Genomic DNA, 27,834 nt, shown 5'->3' on the forward strand with positions numbered 1-27,834 from the left:
CAGCTGCCCCTCCGTTATGCCAGCAGAGACGGGGCTCTGCCATTACACCACCCTGCTCCAGTTAGGGGCCAAGGGGGGGGGACGCGGGGCTGGGCTTCTTGCCCTCCCATTGTTGTGCCCCTGCTGAGTGCAGGTGAATAAAACTCATACTTGGGAAAGCAAAAAGAATGAGAAGTACTTGTGGCACCTTAAAGACTAACACAAACATTTATTTGGGCATAAGCTTTTGTGGGCTAAAACCCACTTCATCGGATGCATGCAGTGGAAAATACAGTAGGAATATATATATATATATACACACACACACACACACACACACACACACACAGAGAGAGAACATGAAAAAATGGGTGTTGCCATACCAACTCAAACGAGACTAATCAATTAAGGTGGGCTATTATCAGCAGGAGAAAAAAAACTTTAGTAGTGATAATCAGGATGGCCCATGGGACTTACTGGGGAATGCTAAGAGGGAGCACATGGGGAAGGCAAACGGGAAAGAGGAGAACAAGAGCTGGCAGAGAACTATTCTGCTCCAGGAATTACTGTAAATAAAAAACCAAGCTGAATCCACTGCTGGCTTGCAGACCTCATTGCCAGTACAACACTATGTGGTCTTTGATTCCTCAGGATCTTTTAGCTGTTCGCTGGCTCAGCTAAACACGCGTGACCCTTGTGTGTCCTACATCTCGGTCGCCATCTTTTAGTTTCAAGTGTCCATTTTCACTGGCCCTAATGAAAGGGAATATGGTTAAATACAGCAGAAAGACCCTTTTCAATATTACAACAGCTTTTCCAGCTTTGCCACTGGCTTGCTGTGTAGCCTTGGGCAAATCATTTAACATTTAGAACATGAGAATAATGATACTTCTCCTCTCTGACCAGATTATAGCCAGGGCCAGCGCTTCCACTAGGCGACCCTAGGCAGTTGCCTAGGGCGGCAGGATTTGGGGGGTGGCATTTTGCCGTCCTTGACAGCAATTCGGCGCACTTCAGTGGCGGGTCCTTCACTCGCTCCGGGACCCGCCGCCGAAGCGCCCCGAAGACGCGGAGCAGAAGGACCCCTGCCACCGAATGCTCTGGGGAGGAGCGCTGCCGCCTAGGGTGGCAAAAACCCTGGTGCCACTCCTAATTATGGTGCCAACTCAGGGACACCAGCTCCTGAGGGTGCTACAAAAAGAAACAGGTGGGATTCTCTCTGATTAATGGACTGGGGAGCTGGCAGGGAGTGGCTGTATAAAGAGAAGTGACGTGACTGTGTGGCAGAGAACTTTCTCCTGGGGAGCGGGGGAGGAGCTAGTGGAAGTTGCTGAACATTTCTGCCAGCCATCATACAACCGGATATAGTTTCACGGACAAAAATGAAGCACCAAACACTGCGGCGTTTAATCTCAACTCTTCGGGGAAATTGACCAGAATGCCTGGAATAATATGGATACTGGACAGCAGAATAAAAGCCACTTTTATTCCAGAATAATCAGTACAGGTCTGTCTCATCTTACGCGGGGGTTCCGTTCCGCGGTTAGCGCGTAAAGCGAAAACCACGTATAGCCAAAACCCCATTGAGTTCAATGGCGGGCGAAATCACCCGCACTACAGGTATAGTATTAAAACTGTTGTTTTTCTCTTTTTTGTTTTTGCTGACCGCGTAAAGTTAAAATCGCGCATGTTAAATGCGTGTAAGATGCAACAGACCTGTATGCTATTCCGGAACAGAGTCTCTACCCAAGGAACCTTTCTGAAATAGCTATTCCGGTCAATTTCCACATGTAGACAAGCCCATAGCCCGGCTCCTATTCCACTCGTCCCAAGCACTCTGCCGGAACAAATCCCACTTGCCCCATGGCTGATCAGTGAGCCTGCCTTACCTTGAACCACTGAGAGCACATATACTTTTTCTGCTCCTCCCAGCCCCTTCTCCTTTCCCTGAACAAAATTACAGCTCCCCCTCCACCTTCTTAACGCATCAGAAGACAGTGCTGTGACGTTGTGCAGTCTATATGGTTTTATAAAAATATGATAAGTGAATATAATATAACTGAAATATGCTTCATGCAAAAGGTCTCTTGTTAGGTATCATTACAAAATTTATAATCCACTGAGTGTGATCATCCTATTTGTATAAATGTACCACTCTTGTATCTAAAACTAGATATATGAAATATAACTCTGAGGGCCTATTGTCATTATGTAAAGGGTGGGCCATTAATGATGGTTTGGAATCTTGATGACTCCCATTAACCAGGACCATTGTCTGCAGATAGCTGTATTTACCTGTGAGTCTTCCTGTAGATGTGTGTGCTGGCAAGTGAGTAATGAAGTCTTGCAGTGACATGTGATCATGTCACCTGAACTGGAATCCATCTTCTTTAACCTGGTGCTTTTCCAGTGAGGGGGGGTGGAAACCCAGAAGGACAAAGGGTTCCCGCCTTATGCAAAAGATATATAAAGGGGTGGAAGAGAACACAAAGGAGAGAGGAGCCATCATGAAGAATCCCCTAGCTATCACCTGAGCTGCAACAAGAGCTGTACCAGGGGAAAGAATTGTGCCCAGGCCTGGAAGGTGTCCAGTCTGAGAAAAAACTTACCGAAGCATCTCTGAGGGTGAGATTATCTGTATTCAGTTTGATTAGCCATAGATTTGCGCATTTTATTTTATTTTGCTTGGTGACTTACTTTGTTCTGTCTGTTACTATTTGGAACCACTTAAATCCTACTGTCTGTATTTAATAAAATCACTTTCTATTTAGTAATTTACTCAGAGTATGTATTAATAACTGGGGGAGCAAACAACTGTGCATATCTCTCTATCAGTGTTATAGAGGGCGAACAATTTATGAGTTTGCCCTGTATAAGCTTTATGCAGGGTAAAACCGATTTATCTGGGTTTAGACCCCATTGGGAGTTGGGCATCTGAGTGCTAGAGACAAGCACACTACTGTGAGCTGTTTTCAGGTAAACTTGAAGCTTTGGGACAAGTGATTCAAACCCTGGGTCCGTGTTGGAGCAGATGGGAGAGTCTGGCTCAGCAAGACAGGGTGCTGGAGTCCTGAGCTGGCAGGGAAAACAGAAGCAGGGGTAGTCTTGGCACATCAGGTGGCAGCTCCCAAGGGGGTTTCTGTGATCCAACCCGTCACAAGTGCTCTGCTCAATAACAGGAAGCCTCATGCCCACATCCCACTTGACCAGGCTGCTGCCCCTGCTTCCTGACACAGGAGTTGCTTTAGTCTCCGTGGCAGTTGCTGATGCATATTGCATCCCTGTAGACGTTCCGGGGTGGGGCTCGTCCCTCACAGGCAGCAGCTGGGAGCCAGGCCGCCTCGCTACATGAGGCTGGGAAGCAGCTCGGTCTTGCACGCCCAGGCCTAGGTCGGTCGGGCAGCCCACCATAGTATAGGGCTCAGGCCCTTAGGCAGGGTGAGCGAACAAACAGTAAGTCCAGGGGCTCAGGCCCTCAGGCAGGGGCTGAGCAATCAAACAGTTAGTTCTGGGCTCAGGTCCTGAGGCAGGGGCTGAGCAAACAGACAGTTAGTTCTGGAGGCCCAAACCCTGGGTCAGGGCGGGGCACAAACAGTCACAGCTCAGGCCCTTTGGGGCAGGGGCTGAGCAACAAACAGTTAGGGGGCTCAGGCCCTTGAGTGCGGGGGCTGAGCAACAGTACAACAATTTAAGGGGGCTCAGGCCCTCAGGCAGGGAGGAGGAGAGACTGCCACCCGGCGTGGGGTGGCAGGGGGGAACACAGGCCCACTCACTCCACTGTGTTCCAGCCCGGGGCCCTATCAGCAGCAGTCCGTATGCCGCGCAGTCAGTGGGGATCCTGACCGCAACACACTGACATGGGTTCGGGGTCTGCTATCCCCGGGCCACTTCCCATCTCCTCCTCCAGGGTACCTGCACATCCTGAGGCTCGTCTGCCGTGTCCCAGACCATGGGCTCCTCCGGGCACCGAGCGCTGTGTAGGTTGGTCGGTTCCTCTGGACCCTTGGCGGGGGGGAGCTCAGGCGCTCCTCAGGATACCGGGCTCAGGGCCGCTCGGCCAGTCCTCCTCAGGATACCGGGCTCGGGACCGGCTCAGCCGGTCCTCCTCAGAATACCGGGCTCGGGGCCGGCTCAGCCAGTCCTCCTCAGAATACCGGGCTCTCGGCAGGCTCGGTCCCGCGGGAGCTGGGGCACCAGCGTCTGGCCTCTCCCGCTGCCGGCCAGCAACTGAGCGCTGCGGCTTGGCCTTTATACTTCCTGTCCCGCCCCTTGACTTCCAGGGGGCGGGGACAGGCGGCGGTGACTCCGCCCACTCTGGCAGCTGTTCTGGCTCATCCCTCACAGGGGCAGCTGGGAGCCAGGCTGCCTCGCTACAATCCCCCTCTAGTTCCAGGACCAATCGTGCAGTTAAAGGAAGGAATGAGTAATGGAGTGCTTAACGGTGTTATACTGTTCGGCCACAGCATAACACACGTGGCGCTGTGTGTGAAAGACCTTATTTAAAGCTGGCAGAGTATTAAAGGATCTTATAATAAACACCTCTGCTGTGTACAAGCAAGCTCTGTGATCGTCTATATCTGGTACAGAAGAATGTGACGGTGTCAGGAGTAAACTAAAACAGAAACAGGAAGGAAAACAGCAACAAAGGTTGCAGGACCTCATCAGCATGCCACTCTTCAATGCCTCAGAGGACCTCAGCTTTGACAAACCTTCAGAATGGACAGACTGGAAACAATATTTTGTGTTGTTACCGAGCTCAGCAAAGAAACTGGAGATATACAGGTATCTTCTTTAATTTATGCAATGGGGAAGTACACAGCATATCTTTAAATCCTTTGACTTTACTGAAGACAGTCACAAAGATGACTAAGAAAGGATCCTGGCTATGTTTGATGTATACTTTATACCTCAGAGAAATCTAGTTTATGAAAGAGCACGTTTCCACCAGAGAATTCAAGATCCAGGAGAAAATGTTGGTTTAAATAAATAAATAAACAAATAAACAAACCACATGCACAAAAAACAGGAGCTCTCTGCATACATTGGCTGAAAACTGTGATTTGGGGACTGCAAAACATCAGACAGAGGCTGGTTACTGGGTTAACAGATAAAACCTTTCACAGCAGGTACAAGTGAAGAGAAATTTAACCCTTGCCACACCTATTCAAATAGCAAAGCAGTCTGAGCTGGTGAGACAGCAAAACCCAAGAGCAACTTGCCCAACTTGAAAAACAAGAAACTAGCTTAGAAGCTGTTAACAGATGCAGCATGAGCACTAAAAGCTATTACTGTAAGATCCCTGAGGCAAGGAGAGAGAACTCCCAGGCCGAGGCATAAATTCCAGACCCATTCCTTGCTCTTCTGAGTTACAGATCAACACCAAGCTACTGCGTATAGTCCAGCACATCTCCTGACGGGAAGACAACTCAGAACCGCTGTTCTAAGTTTGGAAAAGAATCTCTCTCTAAAATAGCCAGACGTGAAGAGAGTAGCCAAACTGGATACAAAGACAGAAAGAGTCTAGAGACATTTTTACAACAGATATCACTCTGTTAGAGAACTGCCAGGTATCAGGGACCAGAACCTGCTAACTGTCCTGCTAGGCAATGAAGGAGCCCAGCTGAACTGCCTTCAAACTCAGTGGCCACGGCTCTAATTGGTTCTTGGTTGAGCAGTCCTGCTTATAAGCTTGACTCCACAGCAGATCTGCATGTGCTCAGTGCATAGCATGCCCACAGCAGCGCTTGCCCTTGTTCCAGTCCTTGCTTCAGCCCGCTTCCAGTCTCTACTTCTTCTTGTTCCAGCCCTTGTTCCAGTTCTGCTCCAGCTTCTGCTCCCCTCTGGCTTTGACCCCCAGCTCTGCCTCTGGCTTACAACTCTGGTTGGCCCTCTGACTCTGGCATTCAGCTTCCGTTTATCCAGTAATGATCCCTAGATTCATCTCTTGCTTACAACTCCTGTTTACCCCCCTGCCCCTGGCTCTGGCATTTGGATTCTGTCCATCCAGTACTGGCCATAGGCTTGTTTCCTGGACTCTTCCCACCCTGGACCCAGCTCCAGCAGGTAGGCCACCGAACTCTCACTTTCACCACTAGGCATGATGGCCCAATCGGCAACAGTTTAAGCAGCCCAGTGCAAAGGCTAGGGACCCATCTCACTGTCATGGACCAACACTTTCCGGACAGATCTGGTAGGGGCCATACAGAGCTTGCAGTCACAGGTGTCCACCTTACAAGCCCAGGCGGCTTCACCGGCAAGCCCAGCTCTTGCCCCCCAGGAGCCAAAGCTCCTGCTCCCAGACAAATTTAGTGGCGATCATGGTCAATTCTGAGGTTTCCCAAACCAATGCTGGCTCCTCTTCTTGCTTCACCCCTAATTGGTTCCCACAGATAAGGGCTCATCACTAGTCTGCTCACTGGGGAAGCCATAGCCTAGGCCTCCCCACCCATGGAACAGTCCAGCCCCATCCTGGGCCAGTTGGAGCAGTTCATTTAGGCCACGTTGCCTATCTTCAGTGACCCCCCCACCACACCCAAACCACTGAAGCCATGCTGCAAACGCTACAGCAAGAGTGTCAGTCAGCTGCCCAATACGTATCCGAATTCCGTTGCCTCTCCATGGACACTGTGTGGAATGACTCCGTGCCGCGTCATCAGTTTTGGATTAAATGATGATATAACGGACAAACCAGCACAGGTCAAGCCCCCCTCCCATCTCGATGACCTGATCGACCTATGTATCAGAATTGATGACCGCCTTGCTGAGAGACACCATGAACATGGCACAGCCCCTTGAGCTCAGAGAACGCCCCGGCCTCCCATCCTTCAGCTGCATACCCCACGCATGCCACAACCCAGCAGACCACTTTATTTGCAAATTATGGGTTCCATTCTCAGTATCACCCCGAAATCCCCCTTGACTTGCCAATGTCCATCACTGCTGACCTCACCGCACACATCCACCAAGTACATCAAGAATTCAGGTACTGATTAGAAGAGACTAGGCCAGCATACAAGTGCCACACCAACCAACACCATCAGGTGACCTCTAATCACAAGGTAGGGGATAAGATCTGGCAAAACCTGAGATCCATTTGCGAAACTGGACCATAAATATTTGGGGCCATTTGCAATTATTGAACAACTTAACTAGGTAACCTTTTGATTGCAGCTGCCAGAACCCCTTGAGATCTACCATGTTCCACATCTCCCTCCTAAAATTTTTCATCAAGAATCCCTTCCCACAATGCACTACTCCTTCCCCTCCACCGATAGCCATACAGGGCCAAGAGGAATACATGGTCCAGCAGATTTTGGACTCCCATCAAGTCCAGGGAAGACTCTAATATCTGACTGGGAGGCCCAGAGGAGTTTTCATGGGAACCTGTGGAACACATCCAGGCCCTGGACTTCCTGTGCACCTTCCACTGGGCCTTCCCCATGAAACCTGGCCCAGGGTCTCCTGGGAGGCAACCCTGAAGGGAGGAGGGTGCTGTCAGGGACCAGACCAGCTAGGAATAGCTGCTGGCCTGCTCCCTGACTGTGTTACTAGGCAACCAACGAGCCCAGCTGTATTGCCTTAGAACTCAGGGGCAACAGCCCCTGATTGGCTGTTGGTTGAGCAGTCCTGTTTATAAGCCTGGCCCCCACAGCAGATCAGCTGCTGCTCAACACATACCATGCCCAGAGCTGTGCTTGCCCTTGTTCCAGTCCTTGCTTCAGCCTGCTTCCAGTTCCTGCTCATTTCAGTCCTGCTCCAGCTCTGCTCCAGCCCCTGCTTGCCTCTGGCTTCAGACTTCTGGCTTTAGATCTGCCTCTGGCTCACAACTCTGGTTGATCCTGTGGTTCTGGCATTTGGCTTCTGTCCAGGAATGGCAGAAGGTCCCTAAAAGTGGGGGAGCCACTGGTGTCCAAACCGTGGCCCCGGCCCCCCTACACTGCCCCTTCCCCCCCAAGACCCTGCTCACTCCTTTCCGCCCCTTCCCCCCCTTCACTCACCCTTACAGGAGGTAAAAAGTGGGAGGGACATGGCCCCCTAGTCTCCCCTGTTCCAGTGCCCCTGCTTCTGTCATTCTGGTGCCAATTGCTGGTTCTGCCTCTGGCTTATGACTCGGATTTACTTCCCCTCCTCTCCCAGTTCTGGCATTTGGCTTCTGCCCCTCGACTTGTTTCCTGTATTCCACTCAGTCTGGATCCAGTTCCAACCAGTAGGCTGAACTCTTGCTTTCACCACTAGGCGTGACTGCCCACATCCTGGTCAGCAGTACAGTATCTAGAACCTAGTGATTGAGTTCATGTCAAATTGGACATCTCCAATTTGGCGTAAAGAAAAAGAATTCAGCGCACAGATCATGTGTGATTGAGACGGACAGTGGAGAGTTCAACAGCAACTGTCAACGACTACAAAGTATTCTTCAGGAAGATCAATCAACAAAGCAAAAACTCTACAAATTGTGGATGCAGAACAAGGCGACAATGACTCAAATTCCAGACCAACCACAGCCAGTCATTGCAACTAATGGACAATCAGATGACCAAGTTGTTACGCATTTGGATCATGTAATTAGAAAACCAGTACAATTCAGAGACACTGAACTTCAAAGACAGTGTGAAAGTGTAACCAGTAAAAGCTGTTATCTGACACTTTATCAACCAGAAAGCTCTATTAACCAGCATTTCTGATATCTCCCAATACAAATCTTCAGTCTAGTACCTGGGACTAGTATACTGCCCAGGGGGTTATGCAATTGCACATTCTGACCTCTATTTTTAGGCAAAAGACAAGTAAGCAAGCTGATATCCGGGATTTATTCAAAAAAGCAGCTTCCAGGGTGTGTCTAGGGGCGTTAACGATTCAGCCCAATCTACTACACCTTCTACATCTACAATGATAATTGATGTTGATAATGATGACCCTGAGGCACTGCAAGATTCTGAAGTGCCTTCTGAATCATCAAAGATTAAATTATGTTCAATATAGTTGTAGTGTTAAGTGTACGTTTAGTGATGTGGGTGTACGCCATGCGCTGCCCATAGTGATATGTAGTGTCATAAGATAACCTGTATACACCTAAGTGCTTCAAGAAACCAACCACTCTGCAGTCCAGTACTACTACTGGATTGACGCGTACCTATCTACTATTTTATACTTTATTCATTTTATTGTATTCTAATTCTCTGAAAATTGGTATTCCATTAGTAAGTATAACTCTTAGTCAACCAGAATTTTTGACTAACCAGCACCTCCGCCCCATACCTCCAACATGTCGGATAACAAAGCTTTTACTATATTTTGTAAATGATAGAAACGTAGAACTAAAAGGGGGAGATGTAATGGAATGCTGTTCAGCCACTAGGTGGCACTGTGTGCAAAATACCTTATTCAAAGTTAACCTTAGCCATACCTGGCAGAGCATTAATAAATCTTATGATGAACACATCTGGTATGTATGAGGAAGCTCTGTGACCAGTCCATATCTGCTACAGAAGAACATGACAGAATCGGGGTAGATTCCTGACAGGGTAGATCAAGACTTGCTTCAAGCAAAAGTCCCAGTCAGATTCTGGCACAGGGGCCCCAGGGGTTCCTCCAAAACCTAGGAAGTTAAGCAGCTGGGGACTTGTATTTCCCTAGTGGCTAGTCCCCACATTTTCTACACACCTGACTCCCTTTCTCACCCCACAGTCAGATTGCTTAGTCTCTTCCTTTCAGAATTAGATCCTGTCAAGCCATCGGCTTGTTGAGTACTGACAGTGCAGGTGGGTGAGTTGTGCACTTCATTCACTGATGGATCTGAAAGAGCTGGCAGCTCAGTTGGGGACAGCTCCTTGTTTCACCTCAATGCTCAAACACTTTGTGCATTGCAGAGTTTTTCATGAGCTACAAGTCAAGCCTCAACGCTGCCTTGAAGAGCATCGAAGAGGGAAGCAACAGACCCCACCAGTGCCATTTAGCCATGGGTGAAAAGACGAGGGACATATAAACATCTGCAGACATGTTCTGAGGACTCACCACTGGCTCTCCTTAGCTTCCTCCGTGTGATCCTGAAGCTCTTTGTCACGCGTCTCTGGAAGCAAGAAGCAGAGGATTCCTGCAATCACTGGAGTGCTTCCAAATATCGCCATGGGAATAGCGGGATGGTACTTGTCCAAGAGACTAATCAGAGGGGAGATGATGCCACCCATTCTGGATGACATTGAACACAACCCCACACCAGTCTGCCTGGTAAGAGAGCAAAACATGGAAGGTGTAAACACATGCATTAGAAGAAAGTCTGTGCTTATGGGGATGTCTCCAGGGGTTTACATCCTTGTTCTAGTCGACAGCTTGGGAAAATCCCAGTCCAAGCCTTGATCAGCACCCCACCCGCACCTTCCACAATTGTAGGTAATGCTAGAGGAGAACTTAGGATCTTTAGCCTTTATAATTTTGGGGGAAATCTCCCATCTTTGCATTATCATTAGAAAAAGCTATAGCATAGATGGGGCTCCAATGTTTGGAGAAAGCTGCTTAAAAGCAACCATAGGTCCTCATTCAGTGAATTCTTGATCACTAAGTGTAATTGATTATTAACCTTTCAGCTTCTGATCACAACGATCTAGTGAAGAAAATATTCTTTCAGCAGGCCTTTATCCAAATCCTCTGTTACCATATTAAAAGTTTGTATTAAACCCAGTTCCTGGGCTAAGGCAGCATGAAAAGTAAGGACACCTCACCTGATGATGGTGGGGAACAGCTCTGCAGAATACACATAGAAGATAGAGAAAGAGGCCGCGATGGCAAACTTCCCTATCACTGCCAGCGTCGTGACCACCACCGGCAAATCTAGTGGCAAAAGGAGATGCTTTTATACAAAGCTTATATGGGGAGTTTGCTCAGTTTGTGCAGCTCCACATACATCTGCCAGGAAGAAAAGCTATTATACATGTACAGAATATGGTGAGAGCTCCACTAAGGAGCCCACCTCCAATGGGCATCACCATAACCAGGGACAAAGGACGGTTCTGCTCTGAAAAGTGACTCTGTACACGTGGCATCTCCACGTTTATTGTACCTCACTGATCAAATACACTCAGGGTACCAAGTGCAAAGACCTTTGCCCTAACTGCCAGCCCTACAAACTCACCCTGGATTCTGAAAGGTAAACCGAGATTTTTTCCTTCTGATCACCATAAGCATTAATCAAAGGTGCCACAGACTAGATTACGTCCTCAGTTACACTTGTGTAGCTCCATTGCCTTAAGATTATATGTACTCATTTACCCCACTGTCTTCACATTGCTCCCTCGATCGCACCTGTGCAGCTCCACTACCTTCAGATTAGGCCCTTGGTGAAATCTGCAAAGTGAAGGGAAGAATTTGACCCTGCAATCAAATGTTTGTAATTCCACGGTTTATTTATGAGTCAGATTAGAATCCAACTCCCACAGCCAAGTTGGATCTGCAGAGCTAACAGCTATGAAATTTTAGTTTGGGAATTGAAGTCAGTAAATACAACTTGAGATGCATACAGGGAGCCGATCCGTGGGTTAAGAAGGAATCAGTTGTACACAGTCACTTGTCAGACCAGAGCCACATTTTACAGAATCCCCAAGGTTTCATAGAATCATAGGACTGGAAGGGACCTCGAGAGGTCACCTAGTCCTGTCCCCTGCACTCATGGCAGGACTAAGTATTAGGACTAAGTATTTCCAGTGCAACGTCAGCCAACTGCCAATTACAGGCAAACCTTTATTAGATGATCAGTTGCAGCTGTTCCCTTAGACAGTTACTTAAGATAATTTACGCTGTAGACTTTCTAGAAGCCAGATAGAGAGGTGCAGTGACTCACACTGGTGCAATCAATCAAGTTCCGCCCGCAGCTGACTTCAACAGAGTTACTCTAGGATTGAATTTATGAAGATACTTGCTACTTCAGAAGGGGATTTTCAAAAGGTACATATGAGAATTAGACGCTCCCACTTCCAATTGACTTTCAGAAGGAGCGGTGCGCAAAACTGCCATTGTGCCTTTGAAAAGCTTTCCTTGAATGTCCTTTAATTGAAAAACCCTGACGGGTAACTAGCCCAGGGGAATTCAGATTTTCTAATCTATCCAGGCAACTGTTTGTCACTACTGAAATCTCTGGCTATGCAATGAACCCCAAGCATTGCTTAAGGATGAAGCAGGAACACAATGTTGTTCAACGGAGCTTGCTTGCAAAAAAAAAAGGGGGAATTTTAAAGAGCCAGAGAGAGAAAAAAGTAACACTGAGAAAATTCAGTTGATCATTGGCCAGTCAGGTGCCATCTCCGGAAAAGGTGGCTCAGGCATTGAAAGCAAGTGTTAGGAGCCAATAGAGAGGGCCCCAGTCAGCTGAGCTATGAAAGGAAAGAAAATGGAGGACAAAGGAACGTGTCTGGGACTCGACTGCTCCAGGTACCGGGTAGGTTGGGCTGCACTCCAGGGACTTGCTGTGTACCTTTGGGGATGCGGGTGATGATGAGACACATGGCTCCGCCCAGCAGCAGAAAGCAGCCCTGGCATTTCTTCCTCCCAAACCACTGCAGCAGGAAGATACAGCCGAAGCGAGCTGGTATTTCAACAGCCCCGAACACAAGCTGCGTCAGGTAAATGTCCAAGCCAAAACTCCCCACGTTAAGGCTCAGGCCATAGTACACCAGGCTGTTCACAAACCTGAAAGCAGAGCAGAGTGTATTTATCTCTGAGTGTGGTTAGCCTAGAGGATCCTAGTTTCCATAGGGATGAGAAATACCCACTAGCCACATCTGCACTGGCACTTTTAATTTGTCATTGCTACAGCTGTATAGGTTTGGGCTGTGATCCTGGGAGATCTCACAATGTGAGTAGGGTCAGATGAAAGTTCATTAAGTGACTACAAAATTTCCATGCACCAAATCTGCACACACAAAAATCCCTTCATTTTTTAAATAGCTGTTTGTGATGGGGTATACAAACCCCACACTGGGCAAAAAGGGGTTAAAGGATTATTTTGGGCCCTGTCAGCCCCACCCTGCCACACCTGCAGCAAACGCTCCATCTGCTGGAGCAATTAAAAGACAGGGAAACAGCTCATTTGGGCTGCAGAGCGAGAAGAGAGCAGACCTGTAGCCCACAGCTCCAGTAGTGCAGAGCAGAGGGAAGCCTAAAGTCTCTGACACAGCTGCCCAAAGGGGCCCTCCCTGAGGAAAGGGAGGACCCACCACAGAAACAATGAGAGGGAAGTACCCCTCTTGCCCTGCCTGTGAATCCTGGACATTGGTAATCTCCTCCCCACAACCGCCTGGCCAGTCATGGAGTGCAGCCTTAACCACTAGGCTACGCTTCCCTACCATACCCCAAATAAGGACCATTACACTGTTATAAAAATGGAGTAATGTTTGGACAACTTACCAGGCATAAGCCATAACTAAAGTCACTTTCCTCAGGTGCTTCTTCAGGAAAAGATCCAGAATATTTCCAGACTTAACCTTCTTCTCAGGCGTCAGCTTCAAAAGTCACAAGGCAAAAGGGTCAAGACATGAATCCAATTCATACTGAAGACTTTCACCAACGTCAGGGAAGTGAATGGGACCCCAAAAGTCTTCTGGTTATGAAAGGTAGAGCACTGTAGTACACAACATGCTGGATTTACATGACCAAAGTCTGTTTTTCCAACTGCAATGTTTTCGTCACGAAGAACATTTTCTGACAAGTGACTTTTGGGAAAATGTGGTAGAAATGTTGGGTTTGGTGTTTGGCTTTGGTTTTTGTTTGTTTTTTTGCAATGCGATAAAGAGAAGAAGCACTGAAACATCCAACAAATTCCATGACATTTGAGCAAACATCTGAAGAGCCATTGTATGGCTTGAGAGCCTATGTACAACGTGTTTGGACACCATAGATGGACCACAGAATAGGGAGAGCCTGAGAATGGGCTAAAATGTTGTCCTTTTCCCTGATCTGCTTTCTACAATATACAGCCTTGAGTAGAGCCAGCTGGAAGCTGGAATGACTGTTCCATGGTAAGTTGCAAAATTTCAACAACAAAAAAAAACAGTTTGAAATGGAATGAAAACTGCAATTTCAGAATCTTCTGTGGATCAGAAATCCCAAAACAACAGTTTCATTTTGACCTTTTCTAAATGTTTCCCAGGCTCTCCGAGCTGCCCAGCGCCTGGGAGCCAGGTCTCCCAAGGTTTTGGGGCTGCCAAAGAGCTGGGAGCCTAGAAGCCCTCACTCATCATCAGCCAGTCTGATGTGCTGCCCCAGTGCCGGAGACCCTGGAAGCCCCCCATTCTATGGCATTGTGCTTGGCAGGCTGTCAAGGAGCCAGGCAGGCAAGCTGGCAGGAAACCAAGCTGGCGTTGAAACCTGCCTGGCAGGCAGGGTCCCATCAGAAACCTGCCTGGTTTCTGTCAGAATTCTGTTGAAAATAGACCATTCCTGAGGAATGTTTTGGTTTCTACAAATCAGAATTTTCTGATGGAAAAAAAACATGTGTGTCAGAAAATTGCCAACAAGGTTCACTATGGAGACATGACTGCAACTCCATATAGGAACTTTGACTATGGTCCACAGATTTCCAGAGCAGAAGGGGAATATTATGATCTTCTACTCTGACCTCCTGTAGGACACGGGCCATAGAGTTTTAGCCAGTAATTCTAGCATAAAGTCCAGGATTCATGATCAAACTTTTAGAAAGACACCCATATTGATTTAAAGACTTCAAATTATGGAAGAATCCACCACATCCCTTGGTATGATTCCACTTCTTTGAACTTCAAGCAATACCTCAATAACCACCTGCTTCATGAAGCATTTGAGCTCTAATGGCCACTTTGTGTAAGTTCTGTCTCATCTTGCGCATTGTCTTTCTTGATCCTTTACTTTTGATAGACAGTAAGCCCTTTGTGTCAGGCACTGATTTTGTGTCCAGTTGCAACAGTGACCCACGTAAGATTTATGTGCTATATCTGCATAATTCAAATTATTCTTATTAATCATCTGCTGGAGTTGCAACAAACCCATGGGCACAAATAGGCACTGCAGGCCCCACTGAACTGTGCACTTCCTGATTCAAGGACAGAATCCAGGATTTCAGAAACATAGCCCTCAATCATATGAGCTAAAGGTGAATTCTTTCCATTAGCCGTCACTTGTGATTGAGGATTTCATCCTTTGTCAGCCAACCACTAGAGGGCAACAGTCCCGTGCACTTGACCAAGCTTAATGCTGTATCCAGCAAATGACAAAGTCACACGGCTGCACACTAGTGGGACCATGGCAGCTCATACCCAAAATAAAATCAGGTGATATAAATACAATGGACAGTTTTGAATCTGGGAGAAGTTAAAAATCCTTCTTGCGTTTAGGATTAAAATGTAAAAGTGCTAGGGGGCGTTTTACGGAGAAGCTCATCGTTTGCGTACATCTTCATACTGTGCCCTGGCATAGAATGCCCTCCCTAGATTGGTCTGCAAAGACCACTCCCTCTCCTCATTAAGACCCAGCCTCTGCCATGGCATCTATATGGAATCATCCAGTTATTAATGGCTTGAAGGCCAGGTGGGGATAGCTAACATTCACTTTATTTACAATAATCAAAACAAAGTGCAAATGTAGGTATAAAGCCCCCACCCTCATTTGGCCAACACAAGGAATTGAACTTGGGACCTCCAGAACTAAAAGCATGAGCCACTACAGCTTGAACTAAAGATCCAGCCTTTTTACCTACTCATGAGACAGGTTCATATTCTCTGTGGATTGGTCACAGCTTGCTGACACTAACCAATGGGCTATGTATATATGCATATAAAACTTGTACATTTGTATCCCTATTCCCCTCCTTCAGCATGTGATTTGTTTTATTAGATAGTAAGCTCTTCGGGGAGGGACCATGCGTTTGGACAGCACCTAGCAGCAGAACAGGGCCTGATCTTAATCAGGGCTTCTTGGTGCTACGGAAACAATAACATGAAAGAAAATACAACATATAAGTTACATTCTCCGAGGGGCTACGATCAATAAAGGAATAAAAATTGACACAGTTCTACCTCCAGCAAAATGACATGAATGAGTCATTGCCATTTTATTTATTGTTCCTTTCTGTTGTTTCAACAGAAGGTCCTGGGTCCTTTGATCACACATGCATGGTTTGGCTGGTAACCATGGTGTTCAACATGGCCAGCCATGAATTTTTTGCCAAGAGCAATGGAAGGGGAATTCTGCATCACTGTGCAATGCAGAATTTGCACAGAACTAATGTTCTGCTCAGAATTTCATTTCCCACCCCCCACAATTGGTGCTGCAGAGCTGTTGGCTGCCCAAGGGACTGCTGGACCGAACAGAGTCTGGCTCTCCAGCTCGCAAATACAGGGCACTGGGAGGGGGGAGAGCAGGGGAGGGGAGAGGGGAAGGAGGAGCTGGAGGGTTCTGGGAAGCTGCAGTTCCCAGCATGTCCTGAAGGAGGAGGCATGCAGGAAACTCTGTACTCTCTGGATCCCTGGGGGGGGGATTGTGGGTGTCTGGGGGGAGGGCGTCCTGCGGCTTAGCTCTGGAATGTAGTGGGTGTGGGTGTCTGGGCTGTGGTGGGGCATGGCTGGGCTCTGGGAGGTAAAGGGTGCAGTTGTCTGAGACCAGAAGGGCCGAGTTTTCCCCCAAGATGTGCCCAGCTGGCGCGCATGACACACCCAGACTGATGCACCCAACAAAAGCATAACAGACAAACAGGAACTGGGTTGTTGTAGGTTTTACTTTAACTTTCTATTCCTGGGGGGGATCTTTTTTGTTGTCTGTATTGTTACAGACATATTTGCTGACAGGAATTTTGAAGTAAATTACCAAAATAATTGAAAGTGATGTGATTACATTGTGTTATTTTGACAAATAAAATAAGCAGAATTTTAAAGTACTGTGCACAGAATTTTTAATTTTTTGGCCAAAATTCCACCCAGAAAAAATGATTTGCAGGACTTTTAAGGGACAATGCAGTCACTCCCTTATGGAGCGTATGCAAACGGCACATCATATGAACGCAACCTCTGAAGTTCTCTTCCCCACTTTTGGTAAACAGGAGAAAATATTAGGGGCTTCTCTGAGCACAAGAAAACAAGATGAATTCACAAGTGAGGATTGTTTGCTCATATGAGATTTGAGAATATTCGGATAATTCTGTTTCTAGGGGGAGATTAAAAAAAATTCTTAAGGAATTTAGACACAGCAGTCCCACTGACTTGAGACATGTGCACCTAAATCCTTTAGGTGCTTTTGAAAATCCCACGCACACACCCCCCCCAATATTTTGGGTTGTTTGCTAGAAGACAGAAAGAGAAATTCCCCCAAGAGTTGCTTATCAAGAAAACTTTTTTTATGGTCTATACAACACTGAAACAATAAGGCCTGAAACTGGATGTTCAGTACTGGAACACAGTAAAAGGTTATTTATAGGCAGAACAAGAGTCATTAAAAACATTTTAAAGCATTTTATCCACTTATATAAATATTTATCTCTGTTTTACCCCCCAAAAAAATAGGTCTCTGAATCCTGCATACAATATATTTTGCAAACACTCCCCATCTCAGGATTTATTACCTGATCAAGCAGTTCTGGAGAGATGGTCCGTCTATTCACAGATGCTGCCTTTTGAAGTAGTTTTTTGGCTTCCTTTACCTTCTCTTTTGTCATGAGCCATCGAGCAGATTCTGGAAGGACCCTACAAAGCATGTGAATTCCAAAGAGTTCTTTGCTATCAAAACCCCAGTTACCCACTTAACTTCATCCACTCGATGCATCTTCCATAGTAGTAAAATATATTTGATGATGTGTGTTTACTACGGGAGATGTAATTCTTCTGAGGCGCTATGGCTTGGGTGTGAGTATATGGGTTGTTTTGTTTCAATAGAAATAATGTTACTGTAGTGCCAAGATTTTCAAATCTTGGTGCCTAAATTTAGGCACCTACATAAAAGTGGCCTGACAGCCAAAAATGCTGGGGGCCCAGCAGATCCCATTAACTATGTATAAACCTTTACAAGATATGGGCTATTTTGGGAAGGACCAACCCTGCAATGTGTAGATAAATCCACTCTGTAAAGCCCGTGTATAACCTGGATCACAAATAACACTGCAATGCTTGAGAAAAGCTCTCTGGCAAATGCATGCTTACCATATGTAAAAGAAAAGACAAAATACAGGGGCAGATCCAGCAATCTGCAGCAACCTCCAGTTGTGAACGCCATAAGCTAAGCCAGCCAAAACCATCTGTCCAATGGAAAAGCAGCAGTGGGTAACAATTACTGCATGTGACCGGTAGGGGACTCCAACCCATTCAGTTCCTAGAGACATTAACACAGATTGAACTGCTGAGAATCCTAATGATTCAGCACCATTTAAAGGATTTTTTTTTCCAATTCCAAACTAGATCAGCTTTCATTTGGGGAATGTTATCTAGTAGCTAGAGCAAAGGCTCTGGAGTCAGTACTCTGGGATTTGGCCACTGGGTGACCTTAGATAAGTCACATACACCCAGGCTTTCAAAACTGACTAGTGACTTTAGGGGCTTCCATTTCCGAATGTTCAGTCAGAGTCATCTTAAAGGGGTCTAATTTTCAGAAGCTGTGTGCTCAGCACTTTTTGAAATTTGGGCCTCTTTAAGTTGACTCTTGTTGGGCCCTCAAGATTCACTGGTAACTTTGAAAATTTCTGCCATAATCTCTGGGCCTTAGTTTGCACATCTGTAAAATGGGTATAAATAAATAATAATAATTCCCTACCTCTCAGTACTGCTGAGAGGTAGGGAATGGATGCAGTTGTAAAATTTTAGACAGGTAAGGGGGGTGTCAGAGGGGATGGGGAGAGTGTGGGGGCCCCAGGCTGGGGCGGGGTGGGGAGGGGTCACACGGAGGGTCACTTGGGGGAGGTCATGTGCCCCCCCCTTGTGTCCCTCCCATGAGTGCAGTACCAGCAAGAAATGATTTCTACTTGCACCACTGGAGATATTAATGACAAACTGAGCACAAATAAACCAACATTTCACATTCTCCAATTAAAAGCTCCTATGCTTTCTGCCTACCTCCTACCAAATATGTAAATATCCAGGCCAGATTCTCCTCTTTCCTTCAGATTCTCCTGACTTTAATGTGATTACTCCTGATTTACCCCAGTGTGAGAGGAAGATCAGGCCCACTGTATTTCAGGCAACATTCATTTGGTAGTAAATTTTTTAAAACGTGTAGCATGTAATTGCACTGAACGTTTGTCCATGGGGTCTTTTCATTGCTGTTTGTGAGATCACTTATACTGTGTAGCTAAAACATCTCTAGCAGTGAGGGAGTCTTACCTAAAGCCAGGATGCCTATAAAGATTCCAGATACAGCAGCACCCACAAGACATCTCAAGACGATGTAGACGTAGAAATTTGGCGCAAAAGCTGCTCCAACACCAAACGCCCCCATTATAAGCATGGAAAGCAAAATGATGGGACGCCGCCCAATCCTAAGGGAGGAAATGTTTTCGTAAATCTCTGAGACTACTGTCAGCTTTCACTCCTAATACAGCAGCTGAGGCACCTGGATACTGTAGTGATAGTCATCAATGTAAGAACTTGGCTAGATACACTAGTTGGTTGATATAGTGTATCCAGTATAAAGAAATAATGTTAAAGTGGGATTGCTGCAACATCCAAGTTCTGGCCAAGATTATCAGAAGTGACAAATGCAGGGCCGGTGCAACCACTAGGCGAACTAGGCGGCCGCCTAGGGCGCCTAGTGGTTGGGGGCGCCTAAAAGCCCGCTCAGGCGACGAGATGGAGTGGAGGTGAGCTGGGGCGGGGGGGAGGGGTGCGGGGAGGGCCACCCGCAGTAATGGGGGGGGCGCGCACAGGGGAACTGCTCCCCGCTCCAGATCACCTCCACTCTGCCTCCTCCGCTGAGCACACAGCCCCTGCTCTAATTCTCCTTCAAACGGCGCTGCAAGCCTGGGAGGGGAGGAGAATTAGAGCGGTGCTGGCGTGCTCAGCGGAGGAGGTGGAGTGGAGGTGAGCTGGGGCTGGCTCCCTGGGCGGGGTTAGCTGCAGAGGGGGGACTCCTCTGGTGGGGAGGCGGGGGGGGCGTGCTTAGCTGCCGTGGGGTGGGCGGAGTTAGCTTGGTGGGGAGGTGGCGCAAGATGGAAGTTTCGCGCCACTTCCTTGCACCGGCCCTGGACAAGTGACTTCGAGTGCCCAGGGTGGGACACCTTTAAAAGGCCCCTTTAAGGTGTGTCAAGCTGGTCACCCAAAACTTGAGGCACTGGAGGCAGTGGGGCCTGGGGGACAGAGCATTGGACTGGCAATCAGGAGCCCTACGTTCTATTCCTGACTCTCTGACAGGCAGGATGACCTTGGGCAAGTCTCTTCACCAGTCTGTGCCTCAGTTGGAGAGAATGATGCATAGTTTATATTTACAACACCATCCCCTCCATCAGACACACGTTCAGTTCACCCCACTTCTGAGTTACCCTCTGCATCCTCCTGTCTTAGAGAAGCTAAACTCTTTTAGGGCAGGGGCTGATTTTTATTTTTATGGCACAGTGCACCTTCAGCAGTAAATAATAATAAAACTAACATAACAAAGGGCCAGAGCAGTGACCACTTTGCCTGCTTTGGGGAGGACGGGAGCACAAGTAGAAGAATGGGGTTGAGGAAGAGTGGGCAGAAGGGAATTGTGAGGAGACAAGTGAGACTGACGTGGCTAGGGCTGGGGTAGGAAGAAATTCAGACAATGTCCTCCCCCAGCAGTGGCAAAGCAAGGTCCCACAGAGCCCTGGTGCAAGAATAGGTTAGGGGCTCCATTTCCATTTCTGAAATCCACCCCAGTCCAGCTTCCCGCACTCCTGCAGATCTCTCCACAGCCCCAATCCAGCTCGCCCATCCCCCACCTCAGGCCTGTCTTCCCCACACCCCCGATCCAGCCCTCCCATCCCCCATCTCCTGCCCAGCTCCCCTAAAGCCCCAATCCATCCCTCCTGTCCTCCACCTCCTGCCTAGCTCCTCCACAGCCACAATCCAGCCCTCCCACCCCCACCTCCTGCCAGGCTCCCCCATGGCCCAGTCCAGCGCTCCCATCCCCCACCTCCTGCCAGGCTCCCCCATGGCCCCAGTCCAGCCCTCCCACCCCCACCTTCTGCCTGGCTCCCCCATGGCCCCAGTCCAGCCCTCCCACCCCCACCTCCTGCCAGGCTCCCCCATGGCCCCAGTCCAGCCCTCCCACCCCCACCTTCTGCCTGGCTCCCCCATGGCCCCAGTCCAGCCCTCCCACCCCCCACCTCCTGCCTAGCTCCCCCTCACCCCAATCCATCCATCCCATCCCCCACCTCCTGCCTAGCTCCCCCATGGCCCCAATCCAACCCTCCCGTCCCCCACCTCCTGCCAGGCTCCCCCACAGCCCCAATCCAGCCCTCCCATCCCTCATCTCCTGCCTAGCTCCCCCACAGCCCCAATCCAGCCTTCCCATCCCCCACCTTCTGCCTGGCTCCCCCACCGCTCCAGTCCAGCCTTCCCATCCCCCACCTCCTGCCCAGCTCCCTCACTACCCCAATTCAGCCCTCCCATCCCCCACCTCCTGCCTAGACACCCCCCCACACACACACAGAGCCCCAATCCATCCCTCCCATCCCGCACTTCCTGCCTAGCTCCCCCACGGCCCCAATCCAATCCTCCCTGTGACACTCGGTGCCTCGGGGGGACACCCTACCCCGCCATGTTCATCTTTATAAAATGATTGTGTGGTATCCAGTGCAAACTTTGTCATGTCAGGTGTCTTCGGAAGGCTCAGAATGCACTGAGTATGGTTGTTATAGTGATGTTATAGTAATTGTTACAGTCATGTTATAGTGAGGTTATAGGTTATAATTTCATGTGTATAGTTATGAGGCTGAATATGTATCCTCGGGACTTAAAGCAAGCCCAGGCAAAAAACTCTCCAGGAAGAGAGAAGCAGTTCACACCTCATCATGGCATGGGACAAACCCAGCCCAGCCTCACAGGAACAATGGACACTGGCCTGGGCAGCAACAAAAGAATCTGTTAGATTCTCCAGGGAGTCACCCCCTTCCTTCATCATATGGACCCACGGAAAGGAGGCCCTTGAAGAATTCCACCTGGACTTCAACAATTTCCACCCCACCATCAATCTCAGCCTGGACCAGTCCACACAAGAGATCCACTTCCTGGACACTACAGTACAAATAAGTGATGGTCACAAACACCACCCTATACCGGAAACCTACTGACCGCTATACGTACCTACATGCCTCCAGCTTCCATCCAAGACACATCATACGATCCATTGTCTACAGCCAAGCCCTAAGATACAACCGAATTTGCTCCAACCCCTCAGACAGACACATATGACATCTTCATCATATGGACCCGCGGAAAGGAGGCCCTTGAAGAATTCCACCTGGACTTCAACAATTTCCACCCCACCATCAATCTCAGCCTGGACCAGTCCACACAAGAGATCCACTTCCTGGACACTACAGTACAAATAAGTGATGGTCACATAAACAACACCCTATACCGGAAACCTACTGACCGCTATACGTACCTACATGCCTCCAGCTTCCATCCAAGACACATCATACGATCCATTGTCTACAGCCAAGCCCTAAGATACAACCGAATTTGCTCCAACCCCTCAGACAGAGACAAACACCTACAAGATCTTTATCAAGCATTCGTAAAACTACAATACCCACCTGGAGAAGTGAGGAAACAGATTGACAGAGCAAGACGGGTACCCAGAAATCACCTACTACAGGACAGGCCCAACAAGGACAATAACAGAACACCACTGGCCATCACATACAGCCCCCAGCTAAAACCTCTCCAGCGCATTATCCACTACCTACAACCTATCCTGGAAAATGATCCCTCACTCTCACAGACCTTGGGAGGCAGGCCAGTCCTTGCTTACAGACAACCCCCCAACCTGAAGCAAATACTCACCAGCAACTACACACCACACCACAGAAACACCAACCCAGGAACCTATCCCTGTAGCAAACCTCGTTGCCTACTCTGTCCCCATATCTACTCTGGCAACAGCATCAGAGGACCCAACCACATCAGCCACACCATCAGGGGCTCATTCACCTGCACATCCACTAATGTCATATATGCCATCATGTGCCAGCAATGCCCCTCTGCCATGTACATTGGCCAAACCGGTCAGTCCCTCCGCAAAAGAATAAATGGACACAAATCGGACATCAGGAATGGTAACGTACACAAGCCAGTAAGTGAACACTTCAATCTCCCTGGTCATTCTATCACAGATTTAAAAGTCACTGTCATTGAACAAAAAAACTTCAGAAACAGACTTCAAAGAGAAACAGCAGAACTAAAATTCATTTGCAAATTCAACACCATTAATCTGGGCTTGAATAGGGATTGGGAGTGGCTGGCTCACTACAGAAGCAGCTTTTCCTCTCCTGGAATTGACACCTCCTCATCTATTATTGGGAGTGGACTACATCCACCCTGATTGAATTGGCCTTGTCAACACTGGTTCGCCACTTGTGAAGTAACTCCCTGCTCTCCATGTGTCTGTATATAATGCCTGCATCTGTAACTTTCACTCTATGCATCCGAAGAAGTGAGGTTTTTACTCACGAAAGCTTATGCCCAAATAAATCTGTTAGTCTTTAAGGTGCCACCAGATTCTTTGTTGTTTTTGTAGATACAGACTAACACGGCTACCCCCTGATACTTGACCCCCTTCCTTTGGGGAGTTTGGGACTGCGATGAGGTAATGCTCACCTGACTCTGAAGGGGCAGGGCGGGGGAAAGGGGCGGGGGGCAAAGCCAAGAGGAAAGGAAGGACATGATAAAAGGGAGACACATTTTGCCATGCTCTTTCTCTTCCACCTACATCTACAGACACCACCACCACCGAGCAACTGAAATGCTGATCAAAGGGGAGAGCCTGACTGAAAAGCCAGCCTGTGGTGAGAAGCATCTAAGTTTTTAAGGACATTGAAAGTGTTAAGATCAGCTCAGAATGCATTTTGCTTTTATTTTATTTGATCAAATCTGACTTGTTGTGCTTGGATTTATAATCTCTTAAATCTACCTTTATAGTTAATAAATCTGTTGGTTTATTCTACCTGAAGCAGTGCGTTTGGTTTGCAGCGTGTCAGAGACTTCCCCTTGGGATAACAAGCCTGGCACATATCAATTTCCACAGCCTCCCAAGCTCTGATCCAGAACCCCTGAGTTCCGCTCCAACCCCCTTCCCCAATCCCCTCCACCCAGTTCTGCTTCAACCTTCCTGTCCCACTCCCCCCACACCCCACTGCCCCACGCACAGTGGCTGATGCTTATGCCTTGCACTCCATCTCTTGGGAAGCCACATCTAGCCTCCAGGGCACATCAGTGTCAGGGCCTAGGGAGCTGGACTCCAGTGTTATAACCTCACCAGCCTTTACCCCGAGGTGCTATGCAATACACCCCCAAGCCAGGTTACGCTGCTGACTTTGCACAGCTAACTGTGAGAGAGATTTTCTCTCTCTTTACCTGTCACTTAAGGAACCAAAGACCACAGCTCCAAGGAGAAGTCCCAGCATGTAAATGGATTGGGAGATGTCATTTAGCTCTTTTCGGTCACATACCAGGTCAAACTGAAAGAAGGAAACAAAGTAGGTTTCATTTTAAAGGGGCTTTATTTTGATGGCTGGATTCATGACGTGCTAGCAGCACCTATCCTGAAAGATGATCCTTTACTCTCACAGATCTTGGGAGACAGACCTGTCCTCGCTTACAGACAACCCCCCAACCTAAAGCAAATACTCACCAGCAACCACACATCACTGAACAAAACCACTAACCCAGGAACCTATCCTTGTAACAAACCCCGATGCCAACTCTGTCCACATATCCATTCAAGTGACATCATCATAGGACCTAATCACATTAGCCATACCATCAGGGGCTCGTTCACCTGCACATCTACCAATGTGATATATGCCATCATGTGCCAGCAATGCCCCTCTGCCATGTACATTGGCCAAACCGGACAGTCTCTACGCAAAAGAATTAATGGACACAAATCTGACATCAGGAATCAAAATACTCAAAAACCAGTGGGAGAACACTTTAACCTGTCTGGTCATTCAGTGACAGACCTGCGGGTGGCTATATTACAACAGAAAAACTTCAAAAACAGACTCCAAAGAGAGACTGCAGAGCTAGAATTGATATGCAAACTAGACACAATCAACTCCGGTTTGAATAAGGACTGGGAATGGCTGAGCCATTACAAACGTTGACTATCTCCCCTTGTAAGTACTCTCACACTTCTTATCACACTGTCTGTACTCGGCTAGCTTGATTATCACTTCAAAAGTTTTGTTTTTTTTTTTTTCTCTTAATTAATTGGCCTCTCAGAGTTGGTAAGACAACTCCCACCTGTTTATGCTCTCTGTATGTGTGTATATATATCTCCTCATTATATGTTCCATTCTATATGCATTCGAAGAAGTGGGCTGTAGTCCACGAAAGCTTATGCTCTAATAAATTTGTTAGTCTCTAAGGTGCCACAAGTACTCCTGTTCTTCTTTTAGCAGCACAAACATTCCCAGAGAGAACTGGTGATTAAGGTACACGGCCTATAATGCCAAAACCACCATTCACCTATTACAGCTCCACCCCAGTCAGCATCTAGGGTTGCCTGAGAGGCTCAGATGTGTTCGTAAGTAATAAACTCCAAATACAACAGACGTACATGACCATTCAGTCCCTCTCCCACTCACTGCAGGATTACCCCAAGCAATGGGGCTTTGTGGAGAAACTATCCCATCACAAGGAATCTCATTGTCACAAAGCTTTTCCCAATATTCAACCTTCCATAAATTCATCCCGATACCCCTCATTACACTGCTACAATAAGTGCCACAATAAATAGTTCCTCTCCCTTCTTGGTGTTCGACCCCTTCAGGGAGGCATAAAACACTCTCTCTCTCTTTTTCATTTCCCTTTTTGACTCTCCTCCGACACCTTCAGCCCTCAGATCCAATTCAGTTGCTCTTTCCTGAGTTTCCTGCATTTGTTACCACGATAACAAGCAGAGCTGGTCAAAAACCAGAAGCAACCTCAACATGTATTTTGGAAAAACAATGTTCTTTTTTGAAGATTTCAAAAAGTACCCATGGTTTGTTTATCCAAAATTCTGTTCAAAATTGTTAAGCTTCTCTGTTTCTTCCTTTTCCCCCTTTTTCTGCTTTGTCACGGAGAAAAGCAAAGTTCATCATTTTAGTTAGAAAAGGAAAAGCCAGAGCATACAATATTCTAATTATTGCTCAATGGACTTTCCATTAGAAAAATGTTATATAGCTGCCATCAATAGTTTGTGCATATAGGAAAATATTTAAAGACAACAAACACGGACTTACAGGTATAGATTTTACAAGGCTCTGCTAGTCTGCCTTGTTTTGGTAAAGCCCAATTCTTCAGTTACACAGTTTGACGGATCTCCTACACATCCTTGCACAAAGAAAAGCAACAACAGAGCCCATGACTGTTTCTGAAAAATCCTAGAAGTCACAGTTTGTGTCACGGAAATCGTGGGCATGATTAACATACAGCTTCATTCCTGCAATGGGCATTTGTGCAAGGACAACAGAGACAAGCTGAAAACCACCACTGGCTCCATCTATCTATCTAGGATACTTACACAGCCCCATCTCCATGCTATCTGAGCACCTCGCAAGCTTTAATAGATGTAGCCTCACGCCACACCCCTGTGAGATGTGCTTCTGTTCCATTACATGCAGATGGGGAACTGAGGCATAGAGTACGTCTACACTGAAAATTAAGGTCCAGCTGTAGCCAGGGTAACCATGCCCATGAGAGCTTTAATCTAGCTAACATCGGTAACAAAAGCAGTGAAGATGTGGTGGCATGGACCCACAGCAACCTGGGTACATATCCAGGTTCCCCCAAGGTCTTGTACTGGAGCTCCTAGCCCATGCCACCACTTCTTCACTACTACTGCTACACGCACTAGTTAGACTAAAGCTAGTGCAGACATGCTTACCTATACTACAATTACACTTTCATTTGCAGTGTAGATGCATCCTAAGTGCCTTGCACTGGGTCAAACCAGATGTCTGCAGTAGAGGAGGAACTGTAGCTAGATCCCCATGGGCTAGAAGTGCTCTAACCACTGAACAATGCTTCCTCTCTCCTTTCTGCCTGGCTGCTCGCAAACTGCAAACACTAATGGCTGGTCTACACCTAATAGCTGCATTTGTTTAACAAAAAAAAATGGCATTTAAATGACCAAATAAGCTAAATCAATATAATTCAACTGTAAACCAATCTATGTGCATCCACACAGTTGGGCTGGTTTAAATTGATTTAAAATCCAGCATATCCATTATGTGGAGACAATCCCCAGTGTGCATGTACACTTTCAAATCCGCATGATCCTTAGCCATAAATATAGACTCAAAATGCAGTTACAAACCTGAGTCACCAACGTTGGGTTTTGTTCTGCAGAATAGACCCACCCCTCCTAGCACTTCTTAGTGACATTAAGGCCATATTCTATGACGGAGTCAAGATCCCAGTTCACAGGAGCGTACATAAGGCATTCTTCATACGATCCCTGTGTGTTCCTAGGGATCATTAGGTTCAGCTGCTGTTCCTCAGTCAGGTTTGGGCTAATGGCATAGATCCAGCTTGTCTTACAGTGATGAGGCACATCCAGAACCATGAACAGTTGGCCAAACATGGGAAAAGCCGTTAGAAAGTTTGCAAGGCTGAGCATCAGCACCAGCCATTTTTGAAATGGCCCCAAATCTCCTACAGCATTGATAAGATCTCCAAAGTCTGTCAT

General features: G+C 47.5%; 1 protein-coding gene across 1 annotated transcript; it reads right to left on the minus strand.

Moving 5' to 3' along the window:
• Window positions 1–328: 328 nt before the first annotated feature.
• LOC128830795 (solute carrier family 22 member 13-like) lies at window positions 329–27,834 on the minus strand. The gene is given in 10 exon segments (XM_054016576.1): window positions 329–732; window positions 9,991–10,200; window positions 10,695–10,803; window positions 12,440–12,654; window positions 13,372–13,466; window positions 17,552–17,672; window positions 18,126–18,294; window positions 19,299–19,453; window positions 24,513–24,616; window positions 27,463–27,834. Coding segments are annotated over 10 exon segments (1,626 nt in total). The 3' UTR covers window positions 329–656.

Source organism: Malaclemys terrapin, chromosome 2 (genome assembly GCF_027887155.1).
Source record: "Malaclemys terrapin pileata isolate rMalTer1 chromosome 2, rMalTer1.hap1, whole genome shotgun sequence".
NCBI classification, from domain to species: Eukaryota; Metazoa; Chordata; order Testudines; family Emydidae; genus Malaclemys; species Malaclemys terrapin.